Raw genomic sequence first — 23,883 nt, 5'->3', positions numbered from 1 at the left:
AGAGAACTAAAGACATGTTCTTCTAAAGTCACATACTCAGCTTTCTTGGAGGCTTTGATCACTGGGAGCAGCTTCACAAAAGCTTCCTCTGAAGGACAGAATCTCTTCAGGTCAAAGACATCCAGATGTTCTTGTGATGACAGTAAGATGAAGACCAGAGCTGACCACTGAGCAGGAGATAGTCTTTGTCTGGAGAGACGTCCTGATCTCATTGACTGTTGGATCTCCTCCAACAGAGAGCGATCATTCAGTTCATTCAGACAGTGGAACAGGTTGATGCTTCTCTCTGTGGACAAACTCTCACTCAGCTTCTTCTTGATGTATTTAACTGTTCTCTGATTGGTCTGTGAGTCACTTCCTGTCTGTGTCAGCAGGCCTTGTAGGAGCCTCTGATTGGTCGGCAGTGAAAGACCCAGCAGGAAGCGAAGGAACAAGTCCAAGTGTCCGTTTGGACTCTGTAAGGCCTCATCCACAGCACTCTGATGGAGAAGGTTCAGAGTTGGTTTTTGAAATGTAAACACCTTGAAGCTCTTCTTCTTCTGTGGTTTATGCTCCAGCAGGCTGACTTTAGAGCTGATGAAGGTCTGATGGACATGAAGAGCAGCCAGAAACTCCTGAAGGCTCAGGTGGGTGAAGGTGAACACCTTGTCCTGGTACAGGCTGCTCTCCTCTCTGAAGACCTGTGTGAACACTCCTGAGCACACTGAGGCTGCTCTGAGGTCCATGCCACACTCTGTCAGGTCACTCTCATAGAAAATCAATTTTCCTTTCTGTAGCTGCTCAAAAGCCAGTTTTCCCAGAGACTCTATCATCTCCCTGCTCTGTGGACTCCAGTGTGAATCTGTGGCAGCTCCTCCATCAAACTTCACCATCTTGACTTTGTTCTGAAGGACCACATAGTGGCTGTAGATCTGAGTCAGAGTCTTGGGCAGCTCTCTCTCCTCTCTGCTCTTCAACATGTCCTCCAGAACTGTAGCAGTGATCCAGCAGAAGAGCGGGATGTGGCACATGATGTGGAGGCTACGACACGTCCTGATATGGGACATGATCCTGCTGACCTGCTCCTCATCTGTGAACCTCCTCCTGAAGTACTCGTCCTTCTGAGGGTCCGTAAACCCTCTGACCTCTGTCACCATGTCTACAAACTCAGGAGGAATCTGATTGGCTGCTGCAGGCTGTGTGGTTATCCAGAGGCGGGCTGATGGAAGCAGTTCTCACTTGGTGTGAGTGAAGCTATAGGGATCAGATGACCTTCACTATCGAATACCGTCTACGTGACATAGAAACACTTGAAAAAATTGTTAGGCGTGCAGGTGTCAGTGAGTGAGAGTGTAAAACAGACCATCATTTAGTCCGGTTACAGACTGTCACGACACCCGTTCATAAAGTGGTAGACCAGGGTGAGTTATAACAATGAGAAACCCTGGTTCACAGCTAAGCTCAGAGGGCTGAGGGCAGACAAAGAGGTCGCTTTCAGGAGTGGAGACAGAGCCAGGTACAGAGAGTCGAAGTACACGTTTGGAAAGGAGGTGAGAAAAGCCAAACGTTTGTACTCAGAGAAGCCACATCAGTTCTCTGCGAATGACTCGGCTTCTGTCTGGAGAGGGCTCAGGCAAATTACAAACGACAAGCCCAGAGCCCCTGCTGCTGCTAACGACCTCTGCCTGGCCAACAGTCTGAATAACTTCTATTGTAGATTCGACAAACAATGGGACAGACCTGACTCCATCCCCCCTCACACCTCTGACCAGCCTCACTCCAACACCTTCACCCCCCACATCAAAGCTAGAGTCTCACCACAGCTGCTTACAGAGGCTCTCTCCCCTATCTTCCCCCCCTCCTCCCATAGAAACACCTTTCTCCATCAAAGAAAGAGATGTAAATAGACTTTTCAGGAGACCACCCCCATACGGCTTGTGGACCGGACTCTGTCTCTCCTTCCACCTTAAAGCATTGGGCTGATCAGCTGTCTCCAGTGTTCACAGACATTTTTAACACCTCACTGGAGACATGCACCGTACCAGCCTGTTTTAATGACGACAGACCCGTCGCTCTGACATCTGTGGTCATGAAGTCCATTGAACGCCTCATGCTCTCCCACATCAAGGACATCACCGACCCCACCCTGGACCCCCTGCAGTTCGCCTACAGCTCCAACAGGTCTGTTGACGATGCTGAAAACCTGGCTGTCCACTTCATCCTCCAGCACCTGGACTCCCCAGGCTCCTACGCCAGGATCCTGTTTGTGGACTTCAGCTCTGCTTTTAACACAATAATCCCAGCTCTCCTTCAGGACAAGCTTTCCCAGCTGAACGTGCCAGACTCCACCTGCAGGTGGATCATAGACTTCCTGTCTGACAGGAAGCAGCACGTGAAGCTGGGAAAAACCATCTCTGCTCCCCGGACCATCAGCACTGGATCTCCTCAGGGCTGTGTTCTTTCTCCTCTGCTCTTCTCCCTGCACACCAACAGCTGCACCTCCTCTCACCAGTCGGTCAAACTCCTGAAGTTTGCAGACGACACGACCATCATCGGTCTCATCTCTGATGGAGATGAGTCTGCCTACAGGTGGAGACAGACCGGCTGGTGTCCTGGTGCAGCCAGAACAACCTGGAGCTCAACGCTTGAAAGACAGTGGAGATGATTTTTTTGGGTGTTTGGTGGTGACGTGCTGACGTGGTGACGTATCGATCATTTCCTGTTTACGCTCTACCGCTGCTTGCAGCGCTCTACTACTGTGTTCTGCTAACTCTAATCAAACTTGTTGTCATTGATATTTTAGCCTTGAAAACACTTGTTTTAATTCTTTACCGTACAGTTAAACGTACGAAGGTTAAGTAAAAAGCAATCTCGCCTCTTATAGGCAGTGTAATCTCCTTTAAACTTCCTTTTGTCCTTAGCTTAGCTTAGCTTAAATTTAGCAGCTATGGCTTCTCTCTCCTCCCCTCCGCTCTCCTGCCCGGTGTGTCAGATGTTTAGTTACTCCTCGTCCTCCTTTAGGGACAATGGTAGTTGCATAAAGTGTAGCGTACTGTTAGATATGGAGGCGAGGATCAACAATCTGGAGAAGCGGTTCCGCACCCCTGATACCAAAACCGAAGCTAGCAAGCAGGACCTAGCCGGTGCGGACCGTGCTAGCTCTAGCTTAACTTCCCCCCCGGCCAGCAATGACTGGGTTACTGTCCGTGGTAAGCATAGTCGAAAGTCAAAAAGCCGCTCGGGACACCACCATGTTCACGTCTCAAACAGGTTCTCCCCCCTCCGTGAGGACAACACACTCACCGGGGAACAAACTCTGATAATTGACGACTCCATAGTGAGAAACGTGAAGCTAGCGAAGTCAGCGGGCATCGTGAGGTGCATCCCAGGGGCCAGAGCGGGCGACATAGAATCAAATCTAAAGTTGCTGGCAAAGAGTAATCGTAAGTTTGATAGGATAGTCCTCCATGTCGGCACTAATGACTCCCGACGTCGTCAGTCGGAAGCAACCAAAGTGAACATTGAATCAGTTTGTGCTTATGCTAAAACAATGTCGGACTCCGTAATTTTCTCTGGTCCCTTACCAAATCTGACCAGTGATGACATGTATAGCCGCATGTCATCATTTAACCGCTGGCTATCGAGGTGGTGTCCAGAAAACGAGGTGGGCTTCATTGATAATTGGAGATCCTTCTGGGGAAAACTGAACCTGATAGGAAGAGATGGAATCCACCCTACTTTGGAGGGAGCATCTCTACTATCAGAAAACATGGCACAGTCACTGTTATGACATCTCATGAATGAGACCATGTTACAGAGGTGGAGTCCTCCACGCCCCTCTGCGCTTGCCTGAGGACAGTTTCCCTCCCATTGCTATTATGATAGCTGTGTTCATCGCCATGACAACTGTTGTGATGGTGATGAATATTATTTTATGGAGACAGTGTCTGTCCCCCGACCCAAATCTCACAATGATTTTAGCATAAAATCAAATAAAAGAGCTATCAATTATAAAAATCTGAAAAAAATTAAAATCTCAAATCTAGAAACACCAAAACATAAAACCATTAGATGTGCTCTATTAAATATTAGATCACTGAGACCCAAATCTCTACTAGTAAATAACCTTATCTCAGAAAATAACTTTGATTTATTCTGTTTAACTGAAACATGGCTGTATCAAGATGAATATGTTAGTTTAAATGAAGCCACTCCTCCCAGTCATTTAAATACTCATATGCCACGAGACATAGGCCATGGAGGTGGTGTAGCAGCTATTTATCATTCCTCTCTCCTAATCTATCCTAAACCAAAGGCCAGTTACACTTCCTTTGAAAGCCTGGTTCTAAATTTATCTCATACCGAATCAAAAACCTGCCAGCCAGTCTTATTTGCGATAATTTACCATCCTCCAGGCCCTTATTCTGAATTTCTATCAGAATTCTCTGAGTTTATATCAAACTTAGTCCTAAGTTCTGATAAAATACTGATAGTAGGAGATTTTAATATCCATGTTGACAAAGATAGTGATAGCCTGAGCTCAGCCTTTATGTCCCTAATAGACTCAGTTGGCTTCTTTCAAACTATTAATGAAGCTACTCATTGTTTAAATCATACTCTTGATCTTGTTCTAACAAATGGCCTTGATATTAATGAACTAAAAGTCTACCCTGAAAATCCTCTTCTATCAGATCACTTTTTAATATCTTTTAACATTATCCTAGAGGATTTCGCACTGCGCAATAAAATAGTTACGAGTAGAAATCTGTCCAATAGTGCTGTGGCTAAATTTAAAGAGGCCATTCCTGCTGCCTTAAACTCAGTGCACCATCCAATAAATAACTATGATATTAATTATAACCCCTCTCAACTGGATCTGCTTGTCGATAGCTCTGCTAGTCTACTAAAATCCACCTTGGACTCAATTGCCCCATTGAGGGAAAAAACTATTAAACGTCAGAGGAAAGCTCCGTGGTTTAGCTCTGAAACTCGCACTCTCAAACAAACAACCCGTAAATTAGAGAGAATGTGGCGCTCCAATAAAACAGAGGAGTCATGAATACTCTGGCAAGAAAGCCATAGTAAATACATGACAGCCTTACGACATAGTCGATCTACATACTATTCCTCACTAATTGAAGAAAATAAAAATAATCCGAGGTACCTTTTCAGCACTGTAGCCAGGCTAACACAAAGTCAGAGCTCTATTGAGCCCATGATTCCTCTAGCCCTCAGCTGTGAGGACTTTATGACATTTTTTAACGATAAAATTTATAAGATTAATGATAAAATTAGCCACTCCCTGCCTTCACCTGGGCCTGCTGTACCATTAAATGTAAATAGGCCTAACCTAAACTGTTTCACACATATAGGACTTCAGGAACTTAACTTTATTATTTCATCCTCCAAACCATCGACCTGCCTTTCAGATCCGATCCCAACTAAGCTGTTTAAAGAAGTTGTTCCCCTGGTCTGCCCATCTTTGTTGGAGACAATAAATATATCCCTATCAATAGGCTACGTGCCACAGTCCTTTAAAGTAGCTGTAATCAAACCCCTTCTCAAAAAACCTACTCTTGATTCTAGCACTTTAGCAAACTACAGACCTATATCTAATCTTCCTTTTATTTCAAAGATTCTTGAGAAAGTTGTGGCGGCTCAGCTCTGTGAATTTCTTCAAAACAACAGCCTGTTCGAGGACTTCCAGTCAGGTTTTAGAGCTCAACACAGCACAGAGACTGCTTTAGTTAAAGTAACTAATGATCTACTCTGGGCTTCAGATGAAGGACGACTCTCAGTGCTGGTTTTATTAGATCTTAGTGCAGCTTTTGACACTATAGATCACTATATTCTACTAGAGAGATTAGAGGAATTACTTGGAATCACAGGGACTGCCCTAAACTGGTTTAAGTCCTACCTATCTGATAGGTACCAGTTTGTACACGTGAATAATAAGTCTTCTGTGTACACTAAAGTAAGCTACGGGGTTCCTCAGGGCTCTGTGCTAGGTCCAATCCTCTTCTGTATCTATATGATCCCCCTTGGTAATGTTATGAGAAAATACTCTGTTAACTTTCACTGCTATGCTGATGATACCCAATTGTATGTATCAATGAAGCCAGGTGAGACAAATCAGCTATCTAAACTTGAGGCCTGACTAAAGGACATTAGGGCCTGGATGGACCAAAAATTTTCTTCTTCTTAACTCAGACAAGACTGAGGTCATTGTACTGGGCCCACGACACCTTAGAGAAACCTATGCTAGCCTAACTGCCCTAGATGGCATTACTCTGGCACAAAGCACAACTGTTAGAAACCTTGGGGTTCTATTTGATCAGGATTTATCCTTCAACTCTCACATAAAACAAACTTCAAGAACTGCCTTCTTTCATTTCCGTAACATTGCTAAGATCAGATCTATCCTGTCTCAGGGCGACGCCGAAAAGCTAGTCCATGCTTTTGTTACCTCTCGACTGGATTATTGTAATTCTCTTTTAGCAGGCTGCCCGAGCAAGTCGCTTAAGACACTTCAGCTGGTTCAAAATGCTGCAGCACGTGTACTGACTAAAACTAGGAGAAGAGATCACATTACTCCTGTATTAGCCTCTCTGCATTGGCTTCCCATAAAATATAGAATAGAATTCAAGATTCTTCTTCTCACTTATAAAGCCCTAAATGGACAGGCACCAGTCTATCTCAAGGAGCTTGTAGTGCCATACAATTCCCCCAGAACACTACGCTCTCAAAATGCTGGACTACTCGTTGTTCCATTTGTCTCGAAAAGTAGTATAGGAGGAAGAGCTTTCAGTTATCAGGCCCCACTTCTCTGGAACCATCTACCAACCACGGTTCGAGGGGCAGACACCCTCTCTACCTTTAAGGTTAGGCTCAAAGCATTCCTCTTTGATAAAGCTTTTAGTTAGGAACCAGCTCATAGCTCATAGTTAAGATGCAATAGGCATAGACTGCCGGTGGGGGGGTCTGGCATGCTTGGTTGGAGAGAGGTTGGAGAGGGCGTTAAGAGAGAGGTCATTTAGGTTAGAGAGGGACCGGAGAGGGTCCCATTCCTCTCTCAAACACTCCCTCTATGTCTGCTTCTTCCCTTGTGTGTTTGCTCCTGTACTCCTTCTGGCCTTCTGTCTTGCAGGTCCGTGGGATCCTCAGTGTGGAGTTACAGAGTCTCAACAACTCTGTCTCCACCCTTTCCTCTGCACACACCCAACACAGCATAACGTGGATGGCTGTTCATCATAGGAATGGGATCCACACAAGGTTCCTGCTGCTTAACAGAAGGTTTTCCTTGCCGCCATGATGAATTCATGTTGGGTGTTGGATACATATGTATGTGTATATACGTATATATGCATATGTGTGTATCCATAAAATGAAGAGTCCGTCCTTAAGACTGCTCTACTGTAAAGTGTCTTGAGATACCATTGGTTATGATTTGGCGCTATACAAATAAAAGATTGATTGATTGATTGATGATAGCAGACTTCAGGAAGAACCCAGCCCCCCTCACCCTGGGAGACTCTAAAGTGAGCTCGGTGGAGTACTTCTGCTTTCTGGGGACCTTCATCACCCAGCTACTGCCAAGGACAAGGCCAGACTGCAGCGTATCATCCACTCAGCAGAAAAGGTCATCGGCTGCAATCTGCCCTCCCTCCAGGAATTATACGCCTCCAGGATTCTGAGGCATGCAGGAAAGATTGTGGTCTACCCCTCCCACCCCGGTCATAAACTATTTCAGTCTCTCCCCTCTGGAAGGAGGTTTCGGTTCATCAGGACCAGAACCTCCAGACACAAAAACAACTTCTTTCCCTCTGCTACATCCACATGAACACAGCCCCAGTCACCCACTGAACCCACCACCACCTCCATGATGACATTATCTGCTGCACTGTATATATATTTATTTATCCTATTTATCCTTTTCTCTATCTATCCTTTATTTATCCATCATCCTTTATATTTATCACTATTATTATTATTGTTGCTGGGTTGTTCTTTGTTCTTGTTTTTGTTGTTTTTGTTTCGTGAACCATCTACCAAGACAAATTCCTTGTACTGTCCTTAAAACTGTACTTGGCCATTAAACATTTCTGATTCTGAGTCAGATCGTAGCTGTGATTGGAAAGGATACAACAGTCAACACACACACACACTTACGGACGTGCACGTGTCTACACGCCTGCTGACCTGGACGCTTAACTGTTTACATGTCACACAGACGGTGCTACAGTACATAGTGAAGGTCACCTGATCGCTATAGCTTCACTCACGCCACACCTGCCACTACACCTAAATACGTAAATAAGGTACGTTTAGTGAAAGTTAGGCAGGCACACGTGTGTTAGATTGGTGTGCATGAATTTAGAAGCAATCCACCCCCCATACACCCCCTATGTGTGCGTGTGCGTGTGTGTGTGTACAGTGGTTTGATCACAGGCTGACACAGGTTTAGTGTCTTTGTAGACATACACACCGTAAAAATGGAGTCAGGCTCAGCTCCAGAGGAACCATCCACACCCTCCAAGCTGCTGTGGAGAAGACACAGACACTCAGACATGCTGAGGAGCAGATGGAGGAAAGCACAGGAAGCTCTGCTAACATCATGTGAACATCAGTAACAATGGGTGATGTCCTGCAGAGCCTCAGTGCAGTGAGTGTGGAGCAGCCTTTGGAGCTCAGCTCACATGTGGAACATCTCAGCATGTTTCCACTGAACAGGAGAACAAGTCTGTTGGACTGAGGCTTTATTTGTCTTCAATCCTTCACAAATCTGAAGATCACACACTGTCTAAGACTCACCTATACACTGGAGACCATTCCTACAAAGCCTTTTCTCTTTCACCTTCCACTGTTTGCTGAGATGTACATCAGCACCACTTCAAATGTGCACTGAGTCATGTTTAATGGTGTGTTATCAGTGTGGAGTGTGAAGAACCTGGACCATCAGGAAGAAAACAAACAACCTGTATGCCCATGGACTGGCTATTTCGAAAGGACAAACAGCTTGGTCCAGATTCAGGTCCACGTCCACTTAATCTGGGATTGGGTTCTGGTTCAAACACATAACTGAAAGTGAAGAACCTGAAGCCTCATTTATCAAGTGTTCGTAAGCACAGATCATTCCACTCAAAATACTGTATGTTATTGATAAAGTTGTGTGTGAGAGTAGAAACCAGTGTAAATATACACACAGCTCTGATCATGCAAACATTAAAAAAAACCTTGTGGTAGAACAGTAATATGGGGCCATTATTGTAATAAAACTATTTGTATGATCTCTATCTTTCTCTCTGTGTGTGTGGTGGATCGCTTCTAAACTCATGCGCAACAACTTATCGAAGGCGTAAACGAACGCGTACCCTGCGCCTGATCTACATTTTCCATAGACTTAGAATGGGTACACGGTCACATAACCTGGTCCAACCAGGTTATTTGATTGATTGATTAAATAAATATCATGAATTTATATCCATAATAACAGTGAAGAGCAACAGTAGTGCTCCACCAGGAGGCGGAGCTTTTATACTCTCTCAGATCTGATCCAATTCATAATCTGGTCTGACCAGGTTAGTTGTTGCAGAAGTTTAAAATGATGAATAATTAAAATCCATAATTCAGACCAGAAACAATACTGTTGCTACAGAAAAGGCAGGAAGCTGCTGATACTGTTAATGCATAAAAGTGTAAGATTATTTATGATATTAATCAATTAGATGGGATATCCCATTCAATGAATTAATATCATGAATAATCTCATGCTTTTACACATTCACAGAGTCAGCTGATGAAGCCTGTATCTCGAACCGTATGCACGAATGAGTGAAGTCATATATTTATTCATTAATTTAATTAATATATGACTTCACTCGTCTGTGCATACAATCTCATACTGACTGTTGATCAGTTCATCAGATATAAATCTATATCTTTACTAAATTATGTCATTGGTAAATGAGGACCCCCCTCAGGAGCAGCACTACACCTGGGTCTGTGCACGTTTAGGAAGTGTCAGTGAACACACACAATAGTTGTGCTAAAAGGCCGATGACTGTGTGTGTTTAAAGTGAAATAGTGTGACATCATCATGTGATGATGTAATGCTGCTGTCATTCAAACAACACACAGAATCACACAGAGATTTTAGAGAAGTCTGACCCTCAGCTCTCTTTAAAAAGTCACACATTTCACATGTTAAACATTATTTTTGTTTAAGTATCAATAAGTGAGTCGTTGTTTGTTTGTTGATCCTTGATTTCATTTATAGCTTTGGTCAGAATCCACTGGAAAAAGTCTGTTCACACATTCTTAACCTCCTATTATCCTCAAATATCACCAACACATTTTACCCTTGGGGTCAATCTGACCCCAGGAATATTTACCTCCAGAAAATGATTTTCAGAAAATTTTTGACCAAGTTTAAGGGGGTATGTTACTAATCTAGATTACCTCTTATCTAACGCTAACTTCCAGGATTTAATCAGTGTGTGCTGTGTCTGGCTAGGATCTTAGCAAGTGATCAAGTCCCACCTCCTGACCAATCAGATCTCTTAGAAAGCGAGTTGTCCAATAAAAGGTGATGTGTGAACACGTCACTGTGTGGATCTGATCTGACGCTGACAGGAGAGAGAATATTTAGACATTGACGCAATCCTTTCATTTAATGATGACATCATTTAGTAAAGATGTATATGGTCAATTAGAGGCGTGTCTTAATGTAAATGATCCTGAACGTGTGCTAGCTTTAGAACAGGTGGGATTAATCAACACTGCTGTGTGTACGACCTCTGTCCACACGCTTCATAAATACTGATTCTTTTTGTACTGGTGCACATTCTACATTTCATTGGTCTGAACGTATTTAGAACCAGTTCTATGAACGGATCAATAAATGAGGCCCCTGGACCATCAGGAAGACAACCAGCAACCTTCTTTATGTGGACTCACTGTGGGTCAGTAGATGGACCTCCTTTGAAGTTAATGAGTTTGTCAATGGACCGGTCACTTCTAAAGGACACACAGCTGGGTCCAGGTCCAGATGTGAGCTTCTTCCTGGTCCTTGAACACACACACACACACACACACACACACACACACACACACACACACACACACACACACACACACACACACACACACACACACACACACACACACACACACACACACACACAGTGTAACACTGATGTACAGAGGTGTGAGTGCTGAGCTCTGACGTGGTCTCACCTCTGATCTTCAGTCTGGATCTCATGTTGTTCCTTCACCGTGTCCTGATCCATCTCTACGTCATGAGATGATGAGCTGAAGATATGAGTGTGAGACAGACAGCGCTACCTGAGTATCATGGTAAAGAGTGAAAACACACATTAGAGAAGATAAAAGATGTCAAAGCTCTGAGTTTCACAACAAATATCTGGAGCTCTGAAGTTTAACAGCACACTGACTGGATGAGAGTTAGTGCTACACACTGTGATGCTAACGTTAAATGCTACACACTGTGACGCTAACGCTAAATGCTACACACTGTGATGCTAACGCTAAATGCTACACACTGTGATGCTAACGCTAAATGCTACACACTGTGATGCTAACGCTAAATGATACACACTTTGATGCTAACGCTAAATGCTCCACACTGTGATGCTAACGCTAAATGCTCCACACTGTGATGCTAACGTTAAATGCTACACACTGTGATGCTAACGCTAAATGCTACACACTGTGATGCTAACGCTAAATGCTACACACTTCCGGTCACACACCGGGCTTTTTTTTAATTATAATTGTATTTAAATTTACATTTTTAATTACACTGACTGAACCAGTGGTATTGGGAGTAAGATTGTATAATATTTATTTACTAAGCTAGAGAAGTTGTTTTTCACGAAACCATTTTAAAGAGAAGATTTCTGTTTATTTTTAATGTCTACCAACCAAGCTAGTTAAGCTGTTTTTTTCTCTCAATTTCAGTTCCTTCATTAATTCATTTTCATTTCATTTCACATTGTTAATTGCACAGACTGAACCAGTTATTTAATTTTTTTATGTCTTACATGTTGCTTGACCAAGCTAGAGAAACTATTGGTTATAGATTGTTGTACTGGTGAATAGTTATTAAATAAACAAGTAACTTTGTACATTTATGTTATTTATTTATTTATTCTAAATAAATACAAAAGACATGTTTAAATCAAGTCTGATGCATGAAAGCAGGATCCCAGTCTTTTGTACACAATGAGACAAACCATTTTTTGGTAATTAATTTATGTATCAGATCGGTATCGGCCAATAGGAAATACCAGATATCGATATCGGAGGTGAAAAAAGCTGATTGGTGCATCCCTAGTCATAATAATAAGAGCGTAATTTCAGCCTTTATATATATAAACGTCAAGTAAAGTGTGACCTCATTTTCTCCTGCGGGCCAAATTGAAAGCTCTGAAGGGCCAGATTTGGCCCCTGAGTCGTGAGTTTGACACGCGACAATATAAACATACAGTTGCTTAAGATTGTGAAGAAGAATTAAAAAAATCAAAAATCTATTAAAATGTTTCAGAAATTTCAGGCGACCTCACATGGGGTCCCAACTCCAAGGTTGAAAAACACTGATTTCATGGCTCTTGAATAGATTTATGTCTATAGTTTTGATCATTTCCAGTCATCTTAGGCCTGGGGAGAGACCATCACTGACTCTATATTTTTAACTCTCTCTTTCTCTCTAGTACCCCCTGTAGTCCCATGGTGTACCTCTAGGGGTACACGTACCCCATTAGAGAAACAGGTATCTAGGTGAATACTTAGATCCCTGGTTGATTTGATGGTGTCTTCTAACCAGGGTGAGATTGCTAAATGGAATCTCTTTTAGTTCTGTGGCCTTGTTTCATAGATAACATCTGTTTGTTCATTAGCTCTGATTGATTTAAGATAAATGGACTTTACTGTTTGTCTGGGGCACATGTGGCAAACTCAAGGCCCGGGGGCCAAATCTGGCCCTTAAGAGCATCTTATTCGGCCCACAAGATGAATCATTGTGAAAATAAAACTCAACAATATTTGCAGATTCTCATAGTTTTCTTGGTGCTTTTATCACATGATTATCACATTTTTCATCTTAAACTGTTGGAAAAACTCAACATTCTGACATTTTTCTCAAATTATGACATGTTTCCCTTAATTAAATAGAATTTGGTCAAAAAAATCTAGGAAATTCAAAGTATAGATCCTGTTAGGACTGATTTCTGTCACTTGTTGATTAGATATTATTTTTTTACATATTTAGTATTTCATGTATACATAGAAGTACAAACTAAGGCACAATAATGTTGAAATGACTGGTTTTCCAGCATAAAATCTGTGGCCCTCTTGAGATCAAACTGGTCCGTATTTGGCCCCTGAACTAAAATGAGTTGGACACCCTGGTCTGGGGCCTCCAAATCACTAGAACAGCCCCTGACTGCAGGAATCACAGCAAAGCAAAGCAGCAGCGTCTCCACCTCTCTAATAACACTAGCTTAGCTTAGCTTAGCTTAGCGTAGCTAATGGGAAAGGAGGAACAAGATAAACATACCTGTCAGGTGGTGTCACTGAATGGACAGGTGAGCTCTAACGCAGCAGGTGAAGTGGGGCAACGAGGCAACAAAGGGCAACAGCAGCATTGAGAGCAACTAAGAAAATGCTGTTGGTCTCTGAGTGTGTAAACACAACAGTTCCAAACTACACACCTGAGGTTTATTCCATAAAGCAGGTTATGTTCAAACTCTGAGTATGTTCAGGCTGAAATGAGGGAAACTGAGTATCCCATTCCAAAAAGCGAGGTATGTTCTTCTCTGAGTATGTTACCATGGCAACATTGTCCGTGAACTAAACCTGGTCGCTGGCAGGTTTTATCAAAGAAACCCTGGGTTTCTACCTGGCTCCGCCCACCTGAACACCGTTTCTGAACACTTTAATAAACTTTAACACTTTTCTCTGAAACACATTAGTAACATCACACACCACAGACGTGTTCACATCATTACTAATGTTGTGTTGCTTTACGTCTTTTTTTTTTATTGTGTTGAGTGAAGTGTGACACTGCTCTTGAAAGCGATGGGTCGTGGGTTCGCGTCCCGCTTCAGTGTTTTTTTATGACATTTTTTAGGACGTTGAGATGACTCTGGCGACAATATTACATTAAGAATCAATATAAATGATGTGATTTGAAGCAGCAGTCACTGTCTTAATATCCAGTGTAACAGGAGGACTCTCTATGTAGCCATCCTATGCAGCTGCCACGCCTCCTCAGACACACTTTATTCATATTATTCACCGCTCGTCACATCACCGAAGAGCTAAAGTGATGAAGTGACCAAAAAGTGTGACTAATTATGGGTGATTTAAGCCACTATAGTCACTGAAGACTGAACACACCTTTAGAACAGGCTCATATTCATCAAACATCATCATCAAAGAGTTTATGGATAGACTCAGAGTTTGTTAACCCGCCTTTATGGAACACCCCTCTGCTCCACTAACTAACCACAGACAAGAAGCTGGGACACAAGGAAGTGGGGCGGAGCCAAAGCTGAGAGCAACAGGTCCAAAGTTGATGTTTTATAACACCTGAGTGATATGAGCCAATCAGGGGGAGGAGAGAGAGATCAATAATCCTGTTATTAAACATCACACATTTACACTATTTTACACCATTAAACCTGTGTTTGACCCCAGGGTTGGCCTCAGAACAACATCCACCACTTATTTCATTAGATCCAGAACCTTCTTTTTATATTTATTATTAGCATCTCATTTACTTTTAGGTGTTTTGATTAAATGTGGAAGTTTTGTACAGCTGTTTTTTTTTGTTGTTGAAATCACTGGAAATGTCATTGTAAACAAAAAACTAAATATAAAAACTGAGTATGAGTGAGGAAGAGAGGGGAAAGTCAGGCCACGCCCCCACACTTTGTCTAAAGTATGATTTTCAGCAATAATTGTGTCTTGTCAGCTTGAAAAATGGCAGAAAATGGCACAAAAAAAAAAAAAAGTCAGTTGGATTTAAAGAGTTTTTTCAGCCAATAAGTGAAGCTAAGCCTGAGCTAAAGGTTATTTTGTAGCGTGCAAGGACGGGAGTCGGAGGCGGAGTGTCAAACGACGGTGCCAACGGCAGTTGTTTTAATGACATTTATAACGAGCAGCATACAACAACTGGCAGTCTCCTTTCTCCTCGGGATCCTAACACACACTGAAAAAGTAAACAGGAAATTCCCACATGTCTCAACTGTCCCACCGGAACTCTGTAACCTTAACTTAGGTTCCGGGTGAATTATGTCAACCCACTACACAAGCCCCCCCAGAATTCACCCATAGTCAAAATCTCCGCGCCGGAAAGGGACGACGGCCCGACCACAGCGGGTGTACGTGGCAGGGGCTGGAAGGGTGTCAGGGGTCGGTGGGGCCGCCGGACAGACCGCCGGGTTGGACGGTCGTGTTGTTGGTCGGGCAGGCGGGAGCCCAACCAGGTCGGAGGGACAAGGCGCTGGGGGGCGTCCGCGGCGTGGAGCCTGCGCCAATTCCAATGCCCGGGAAACATCCACGTGGGCAGGCTTAATCCTATCAACCGAGATAGTCTCAGGCCTACCGCCAATGTCCACGACCATGCTCTTATCCCCGTGCCGCAGGACCTTAAACGGCCCGTCGTAAGGCGGACACAACGGTCCGCGGTGGGCGTCGTGGCGGACGAACACAAAACCTGCCGAGCGCAGATTGGTGGGCACTCGGGAAACAGGGGTGCAGTGCTGCGACGTGGGGACAGGAGCGAAAGCCCTGGCAACTTCCAGCAGGGAGGACCGCTGCCTGGCCGCCGACCAAGGCGTTGTGGTGTCCGGAATGAAGTCCCCAGGAACTCGCAGTACCTGGCCGTAGACGAGCTCAGCAGACGAGGACTGCAGGTCCTCCTTAGGGGCCGTCCTGAGGCCCAGCATGACCCAGGGAAGTCTGTCCACCCAGTTGCCATCCACCAGACTGGCGCGCAGAGCCGCCTTCATGGAGCGGTGGAACCGCTCGCACAGCCCGTTAGCCTGGGGGTGATATGCGGTGGTGCGGTGCAGCTTGACCCCTAAGTCCCTAGCAACCACATTCCAGATCTCGGAAGTAAACTGTGCACCCCGGTCCGAGGAGAGGTCTGAAGGCGTTCCAAAGCGTGCGACCCATGTGCCGATAAACGCCCGGGCCACGTCAGCAGCTGAGGTTGAGGAGAGGGGAACGGCTTCAGGCCAACGGGTCGTCCTGTCCACCATGGTGAGGAGGTAGGTGAAACCATGGGAAGGGGGGAGCGGGCCCACAAGGTCGATGTTGACGTGGTCAAACCTCCTCTCGGGGACAGTAAACGGCTCCAATGCGGCCTTGGTGTGGCGGTGCACCTTCGCACGCTGACAAGCCACACATGAGTCGACCCAGGCCCGCACGTCTCTCTTCAGCCCTTTCCAGACAAACTTCTGAGCCACCAGCCTCACGGACGCCTTCCTGCCAGGATGGGACAGGCCGTGTATCGCCTCAAAGACAGCCCGCTGCCAGCCGACAGGGACCAGCGGTCTAGGCTGGCCGATGGAGAGGTCGCACCACAGCCTGACTCCTGAGTCGCCAACCGCGACCTCCCCCAGACGCAGCCCAGTGTCCGAGTCTTTGAGCGACCGGATCCCAGGGTCCAAGGCTTGTTCAGCACTCATACTCGAGTAGTCGAGACCCAGCTGCACCGTGTGGATGACTGCTCTGGAGAGGCAATCGGCGACCACGTTGGACTTGCCGGCGATGTGTTGGATATCTGTGGTGTACTCGGAGATGAAAGACAGCTGACGCTGCTGGCGGGCGGACCACGGCTCAGCCACCTTGGACATGGAGAACGTGAGGGGTTTGTGGTCGACGAAAACCGTAAACTCACGGCCTTCCAGGATGGAGCGGAAATGGCGGATCGCCAGCCAGACGCCGAGTAGCTCCCTGTCGAAAGTGCTGTATTTGCGCTCCCTAGGGACCAGCTGGCGGCTGAAAAAGGCGAGCGGTTGCCAGGCGCCACCAACCCACTGCTCAAACACAGCACCAACTGCGTAGTCAGATGCGTCGGTTGTGAGGGCGACCGGGGCTCCGGGCGACGGGTGGACCAACATGGTGGCCTGGCACAGCGCAGCCTTTGTATCCTCGAAAGCTTTGGCCCTCTCGGTGGTCCAGTCGATGTCCTGGTTGGGGGCCCTACCCTTAAGGGCCTCGTAAAGTGGGCGCATGATGTGGGCCGCCTGACGGATGAATCGGTGGTAGAATGTAACCATCCCAAGGAACTCCCGTAGCCCCCGGGCCGAATGTGGGCGGGGAAAAGCGGAGACAGCTTCCACCTTCGACGGGAGGGGGGTGGCCCCATTACTGCTGATGAGGTGCCCGAGAAACTGGATGGACGGTACTCCGAAGACACACTTCGCCGGGTTAATGATCAGGCCATGCTGGTCGAGCCTCGTGAAAAGGGCCCGGAGGTGCGCCGCATGCTCCTCCTCCGAGGAGCTGGCGACGAGGACATCGTCCAAGTAGACGAAGATGAAAGGCATGTCCCTAAGCGCAGAGTCCATCAGCCGCTGGAAGGACTGGGCCGCATTTTTCAGGCCGAAGGGCATCCTGAGAAGATAAGCCTTGAGGCCTGCATATTTATCCTGGGCAGGAGGGGATGTGATGAAACTTATGGCTCTGGCTGCGGTGGAGCTTCCGAGTGCTGAGACGACGTGGTAGTAGCGTGTGGCGTCATCTGTAATTCCCCGGAGGGCGAACTGAGCCTCCGCCTGTGCGAACCACGTTGCCGCAGACGTCTCCCAAAACTCAGGCAGTCTGAGGACGGCGGAATGCGCCATGTCGTTTCGCTCGGTATTCCGTTCAGACCCGGAATCTTCAGCGGGACTGACGTCGGGGTCACCAGTGTAGCGTGCAAGGACGGGAGTCGGAGGCGGAGTGTCAAACGACGGTGCCAACGGCAGTTGTTTTAATGACATTTATAACGAGCAGCATACAACAACTGGCAGTCTCCTTTCTCCTCGGGATCCTAACACACACTGAAAAAGTAAACAGGAAATTCCCACATGTCTCAACTGTCCCACCGGAACTCTGTAACCTTAACTTAGGTTCCGGGTGAATTATGTCAACCCACTACAATTTCTCTAAAAATCACAGAGCAGCAGCAGCAGTTAGTGTAGCTAGCATCAGCAGTTTGTGTAGATAATAGCAGTAGTTAACGTAGCTAGTAGCAGCAGTTAGCGTAGCTAGCAGCAGCAGTTAGCATAACTAATAGTAGCAGTTAGTGTAGCTAAGAGCAGCAGTTAGCGTAGCTAGTAGCAGCATCTGTAGCCATGATGCTAATGCAGGAGAACCTGCCTCCAACAGACAGGACACAGGAGGAGAAGCTGCTTGAAAAAAATGTTTTTGAAAAATTGAAAAGGTTGAAAAAGAGTAGAAAAAAGTTGAAATTTGTGGAAAACAATGAAATTAGTGTAAAATGTTGAAATTTGTGTAAAATGTAGAATTTTTTAAAATGGGTTAAAAAAAGATGAAATAGGTTAAAAAAAAAGTTGAAATTGGTGGAAAAAGCTAGAAAAGGTTGGAATGGGTTGAAATATTTGATAAAAGTTGAAATGGTTTTAAAAAAGGTGAAAAAAGTTGAAATTTGTAGAAAAAGATGAAAATGGTGGAAAAAGCATAAAAAACTGTAAATGTGTTCAATGTTTTATCTGAAAGTGAACCAACAGACGAACATGTTAAAGGTTGAAATTAGTTGAAGAATGGATGAACAGCTGAAGTTCACTGGTGAAGGTTTAAAATGTTGAAAATGTGGATGGAAAATAAATAGTTAAATAGTTTAATAATTTTTAAAAAGTTTAAAAGTTAGAAACTATTTAAAACATAGCATAAATTAATTGTTAATTAATTGTTTCAACAGTTTGACACCAAACTTGTTGAAATGTGTTGAAAATGCAGGAGTAGTTAAAGCAAGAGGAAAAAGTAATAATAAAAACTTTAATGAAGTTTAAGGATAGGAGAAGTAGAAGCTATAATGAACCGCAAGCACACACACACACACACACACACACACACACACACACGCACACACACACACGCACACGCACACGCACGCACGCTTTGTAGACTTTAACCTAGAATACGCATTGACTATAACATTATCATGGAAACAATTAAAGATACCATACAATACACTGTGGTGTCCATTTTCATAAAAAACTATTTTAAAACATCTATAGATCATAACGATAGAATGAATGAGTGATAACACATTTTAAATCATCTCATTTAGTAAAGAAGTGAAATAAACTGTATTTAATTCAGTGGTTTCCACCTTTTTTGGATCGTGACCCCAACAAACCAACATCTACCACTTATTTCATTGGATCCAGAACCTACTTTTTACTTTTATTTTAAGCATCTCATTTACTTTTAGGTGTTTTAATTTAATGTTGAAGTGTTATATTTGTACAGCTGTGTCTTTTATTGAGTTGAAATCACTGGAATTGTCATTGTAAACACAAAACTGAATGTAAAAACTGAGCACGAGTGAGGAAGAGAGGGGAAAGTCAGGCCATGTCCCCATGCTACGTCTAAAGTGTGATTTTCTGCAATAATTGTGTTTTGTCAGCTTGGAAAATGACTAAAAAAAGAGGCCATTGAAAGAGTTTTTTTAAGCCAATAAGTGAAGCTAAGCCTGAGCTAAAGGTTGTTTCTGTGGAAATAGCGGCGCAGCAGCAGCCACCGTAGCTATTAGCAGCATTTAGCGTCGCTAATAGCAGCAGTTAGCATAGCAAGTGGCAGCACCTGCATTAGCACCATTAGCAATGATGTTAATGCAGGAGAACCTGCCTGCAACAGACAGGACACAGGAAGAGAAATTGTTTGAAAAAAATTACATTTTTTGAAAAATTTTAAAGGTTTAAAAAGAGTTGAAAAAACTTGAAATGGGTTAAAAAAAAGTTTAAATCGTTTGAAAAAAGAGGAAATCGTTTGAAAAAAGTTGAAATTTGTTGAAAAAGTTGAAATTTGTTGAAAAAGTTGAAATTTGTTGAAAATGTTTAATTTTTTAAAATTGGTTGAAAAAAGTTGAAAAAGCATAAAAAGCTAGAAAAGGTTGAAATGGGTTGAAAGATTTGAAAAAAGTTGAAATGGTTTTGAAAAAAGGTGAAAAAAGTTGAAATTTGTAGAAAAAGATGAAATTGGTGGAAAAAGCATAACAAAGCTTGAAAAAGTGTAAATGTGTTCAATGTTTTATCTGAAAGTGAACAAACAGCTGAACATGTTAAAGGTTGAAATCAGTTGAAGAATGGATGAACAGCTGAAGTTCACTGTTGAGGGTTTAAAATGTTGAAAATGTGGATGGAAAATAAAAAGTTAAATAGTTTAAAAAGTTGAAAGGTTAGAAATTATTTAAAACACAGCATACATTAAATTCTATGAACAGTTTGACACCAAACTTGTTGAAATGTGTTGAAAATGCAGGAGTAGTTAAAGCACGAGGGAATAATAATAAAAAAAAAACTATAATAAAGTTTAAGGATAGGAGAAGTAGAAGCTATAAAGAACAATAAAAAAACAAAGACAGTAAAGTGTGGCTCACACACACACACACACACACACACACACACACACACACACACACACACACACACACACACACACACACACACACACACACACACACACACACACACACACACACACACACACACACACACACACACACACACACACATGTAGACTTTAGACTTTAACCTAGAATAATAGTCTGATCAAAAATCATTGACTATAATGTTATCATGGAAACAATTAAAGATACCATACGATACACTGTGGTGTCCATTTACATAGATCATAATGATGGAATGAATGAGTGATAACACACATTTTAAATAATCTCATTTAGTAAATAAGTGAAATAAACTGTATTTAGTTCAGTGGTTTCAACCTTTTTGATTTAAAAAAATTCTGGCAACCCCAAAGACAATATTTTTCTAGAGTTAATTTTTGATCATGTTTGAGCTCAGATATTTATTTTTTACTGCATTTTAGTTGAACTAGATAAATATTTTACAAAGTGACAATATAAACATGCAGTTGTTTAAAATGGGGTCCCGACCCCAAGGTTGAAAAACTCTGATTTAGTGGCTCCTGAATAGATTTATGTCTATAGTTTTGATCATTTCCTGTCATCTCAGGCCTGGGGAGGGACCATCACTGACTCTATATTTGTTTATTTTCCTCTTTTTCTCTCTAGTACCCCCTGTAGTGCCATGGCGTACCTCTAGGTGTACATGTACCCCCATATGAGATTCAGGTATCTAGGTGAATACCTAGATCCCTGGTTGATTTGATGATGGTGTGTTCTAACCAGGGTGTGAGGGTCCAGAACCATCTCTTGGGTTTTTCTTCCATTGATAATGATAAAGTTGACATCACACAGCCAACAAAAGCTCATTAAAATACAGTGAAGGATACAGTGTCATCAGAACACTTCAACACATAGTTTACATTAACACTGCTAGTGTTCTATGTTTCTAGTCATAATGTCATCCTCTAACAGACTGAAGGTCATTTGAAGGTCTTCAGTTAGAACATAAACAAAGCTCATTATGGTTTTTCTTTTAGTTCTGTGGCCTTGTTTCATAGAAAACATCTGTTTGTTCGGGGGCCAAATCCAGCCCTTAGGAGCATCTAATTCGGCCCACAGGAGAAAGTAAAAATGACAGAGAAAACATGAATCATTGTGTAAATGAAACTCAACAATATTTGCAGGTTCTCACAGTTTACCTGGTGATTTTATCACATGATTATTACAGTCATTTTTAATGTTAAACTGTTGGAAAAACTCAAAATTCTTACAAAAACCTTACATTATGACATCATATTTCTATTAACTAAATAGAAATTGGTAAAAAAAAAAAAAAATATAGGAAATTCAAATTCATTTTAGGAGTTTAACACCCTGGTCTGGGGCCCAAAAATCACTAGAACAGCCCCTGACTGCAGGAATCACAGCAAAGCAAAGCAGCAGTGTCTCCACCTCTCTAATAACACTAGCTTAGCTTAGCATAGCTAATGGGAAAGGAGGAACAGGATAAACATACCTGTCAGGTGGTGTCACTGAATGGACAGGTGAGCTCTAACGCAGCAGGTGAAGTGGAGCAACGAGGCAACAAAGGGCAACAGCAGCATTGAGAGCAACTAAGAAACTGCTGTTGGTCTCTGAGTGTGTAAACACAACAGTTCCAAACTACACACCTGCTCCACTAACTAACCACAGACAAGAAGCTGGGACACAAGGAAGTGGGGCGGAGCCAAAGCTGAGAGCAACAGGTCCAAAGTTGATGTTTTATAACACCTGAGTGATACGAGCCAATCAGAGGGAGGAGAGAGAGATCAATAATCCTGTTATTAAACATCACACATTAACACTATTTTACACCATTAAACCTGTGTTTGACCCCAGGGTTGGCCTCAGAACAACATCCACCACTTATTTCATTGGATCCAGAACCTACTTTTTATATTTATTTTTAGCATCTCATTTACTTTTAGGTGTTTTGATTTAATAATGAATTATTATATTTGGAGAGATGTGTCTTACATTGAGTTGAAATCACTGCAAATGTCATTGTGAACAAAAAACTAAATATAAAAACTGCGCACGAGTGAGGAAGAGAGGGAAAAGTCAGGCCACGCCCCCACGCTACACCTTAAGTGGGATTTTCCGTAAATATTGTGCCTTGTCAGCTTAGAAGACAGTAGAAAATTGCTAAAAAAGCCTGAGCTAAAGATTGTTTCTGTGGAAATCATGGAGCAGTAGCAGCAGTTAGCATAGCTGGTAGCAGCAGTTAGCGTAGCCAGTAGCAGCACCTGTAGATGATGCTAATGCAGGAGAACCTGCCACCAACAGACAGGACACAGGAGGAGAACCATCCAGGGGACGTGAGGTGAAAGTTCTGATATTGATACAGAGGCTCAGTTCAAAGCTAAGATGAGCTGCTGCTCTAGGTTTATGAAAGACAAGACAGGCCTCAGCTGGGAAATATGGAAAAAAGTTGTGAGAATACAAAGTTCAGCTGATTTATTATCATTAGAGATGCTAACAGAAAGCTAACACAAGAGGAGGCTAAGTTTTATGGGCTATTTATTATCAGTAATTGTGATCACGTATATGACAGCAGAGGCGCATCAGAAGCAAACATAAGAAAAAAGGAACTTTATTTCTATATGTTTGATATTAGGCTGAACTCTGATCAATAGATCAGCTCACTGACTTTATTCATTTTATAATTGAGATAAATAAAGTTCCTCTGATCTTATGTTTGCTTCTAATGCTGCTCTGCTCTCATGTATAAATGTGTGTGTGTGTGTGTGTGTGTGTGTGTGTGTGTGTGTGTGTGTGTGTGTGTGTGTGTGATCACTCCTCATAAACCTGACTCAGGGATTTCACAGCTTTATGCTGTTTATGATGCCCAATAGTTCAGTTCAGTTCAGTTTATTATCAATTTTATTATATCCAGTTTATTATCACATAAAATACTGTGCAATAAAGAGTCACATAAAGCCACATAAAGTAGTATAGGGTCGATTCTGTACAATAAAAAGTCTATACAAAATGAAAGTGCCTTGTTTAGAGTCGTCACAGCTTGTGGGAAGAAACTGTTGAAATGGCGAGCAATAGAACATTTGATGAAGGAAGCATTTCAAAGATGGCCCTGGCAGGGTGGCCTGAGGCGTCATTAACAAATAGTAAAGCTTGATTTAAGAGTCTGGCTTTATGTGTGGCCTCCAGCAGCAGCAATGTACAGCCAATGGTTCTGCTGGCTGAGCCAATCACTTTGAAGCATTTCTTTCTTTCAG

The 23,883-nt window shown here is 43.3% G+C and overlaps 1 protein-coding gene across 1 annotated transcript in view; it reads right to left on the bottom strand.

The window, feature by feature from the left end:
- The window catches only part of LOC114459553 (NACHT, LRR and PYD domains-containing protein 12-like), a 38,998-nt gene extending 16,581 nt beyond the window's left edge, over positions 1-22,417 (bottom strand). The window contains exons 1-6 of the mRNA XM_028441758.1: positions 22,279-22,417; positions 13,556-13,709; positions 11,215-11,289; positions 10,936-11,046; positions 8,465-8,519; positions 37-1,233 (exon numbers count right to left, since the gene is read on the bottom strand). Of these exons, the coding sequence (XP_028297559.1) occupies positions 37-1,136 (1,100 nt within the window). The 5' untranslated portion in view covers positions 1,137-1,233; positions 8,465-8,519; positions 10,936-11,046; ... (1 more) ...; positions 13,556-13,709; positions 22,279-22,417. The remainder of the gene's footprint in view (positions 1-36; positions 1,234-8,464; positions 8,520-10,935; positions 11,047-11,214; positions 11,290-13,555; positions 13,710-22,278) is intronic.
- Between the last annotated feature and the right edge of the window lie 1,466 nt (positions 22,418-23,883).

This window comes from Gouania willdenowi, unplaced genomic scaffold (assembly GCF_900634775.1).
Source record: "Gouania willdenowi unplaced genomic scaffold, fGouWil2.1 scaffold_32_arrow_ctg1, whole genome shotgun sequence".
Taxonomy (NCBI): domain Eukaryota; kingdom Metazoa; phylum Chordata; class Actinopteri; order Blenniiformes; family Gobiesocidae; genus Gouania; species Gouania willdenowi.
The sequence above is the reverse complement of the archived record's forward strand: the minus strand, read 5'-3'. Positions and strand labels throughout refer to the sequence as shown.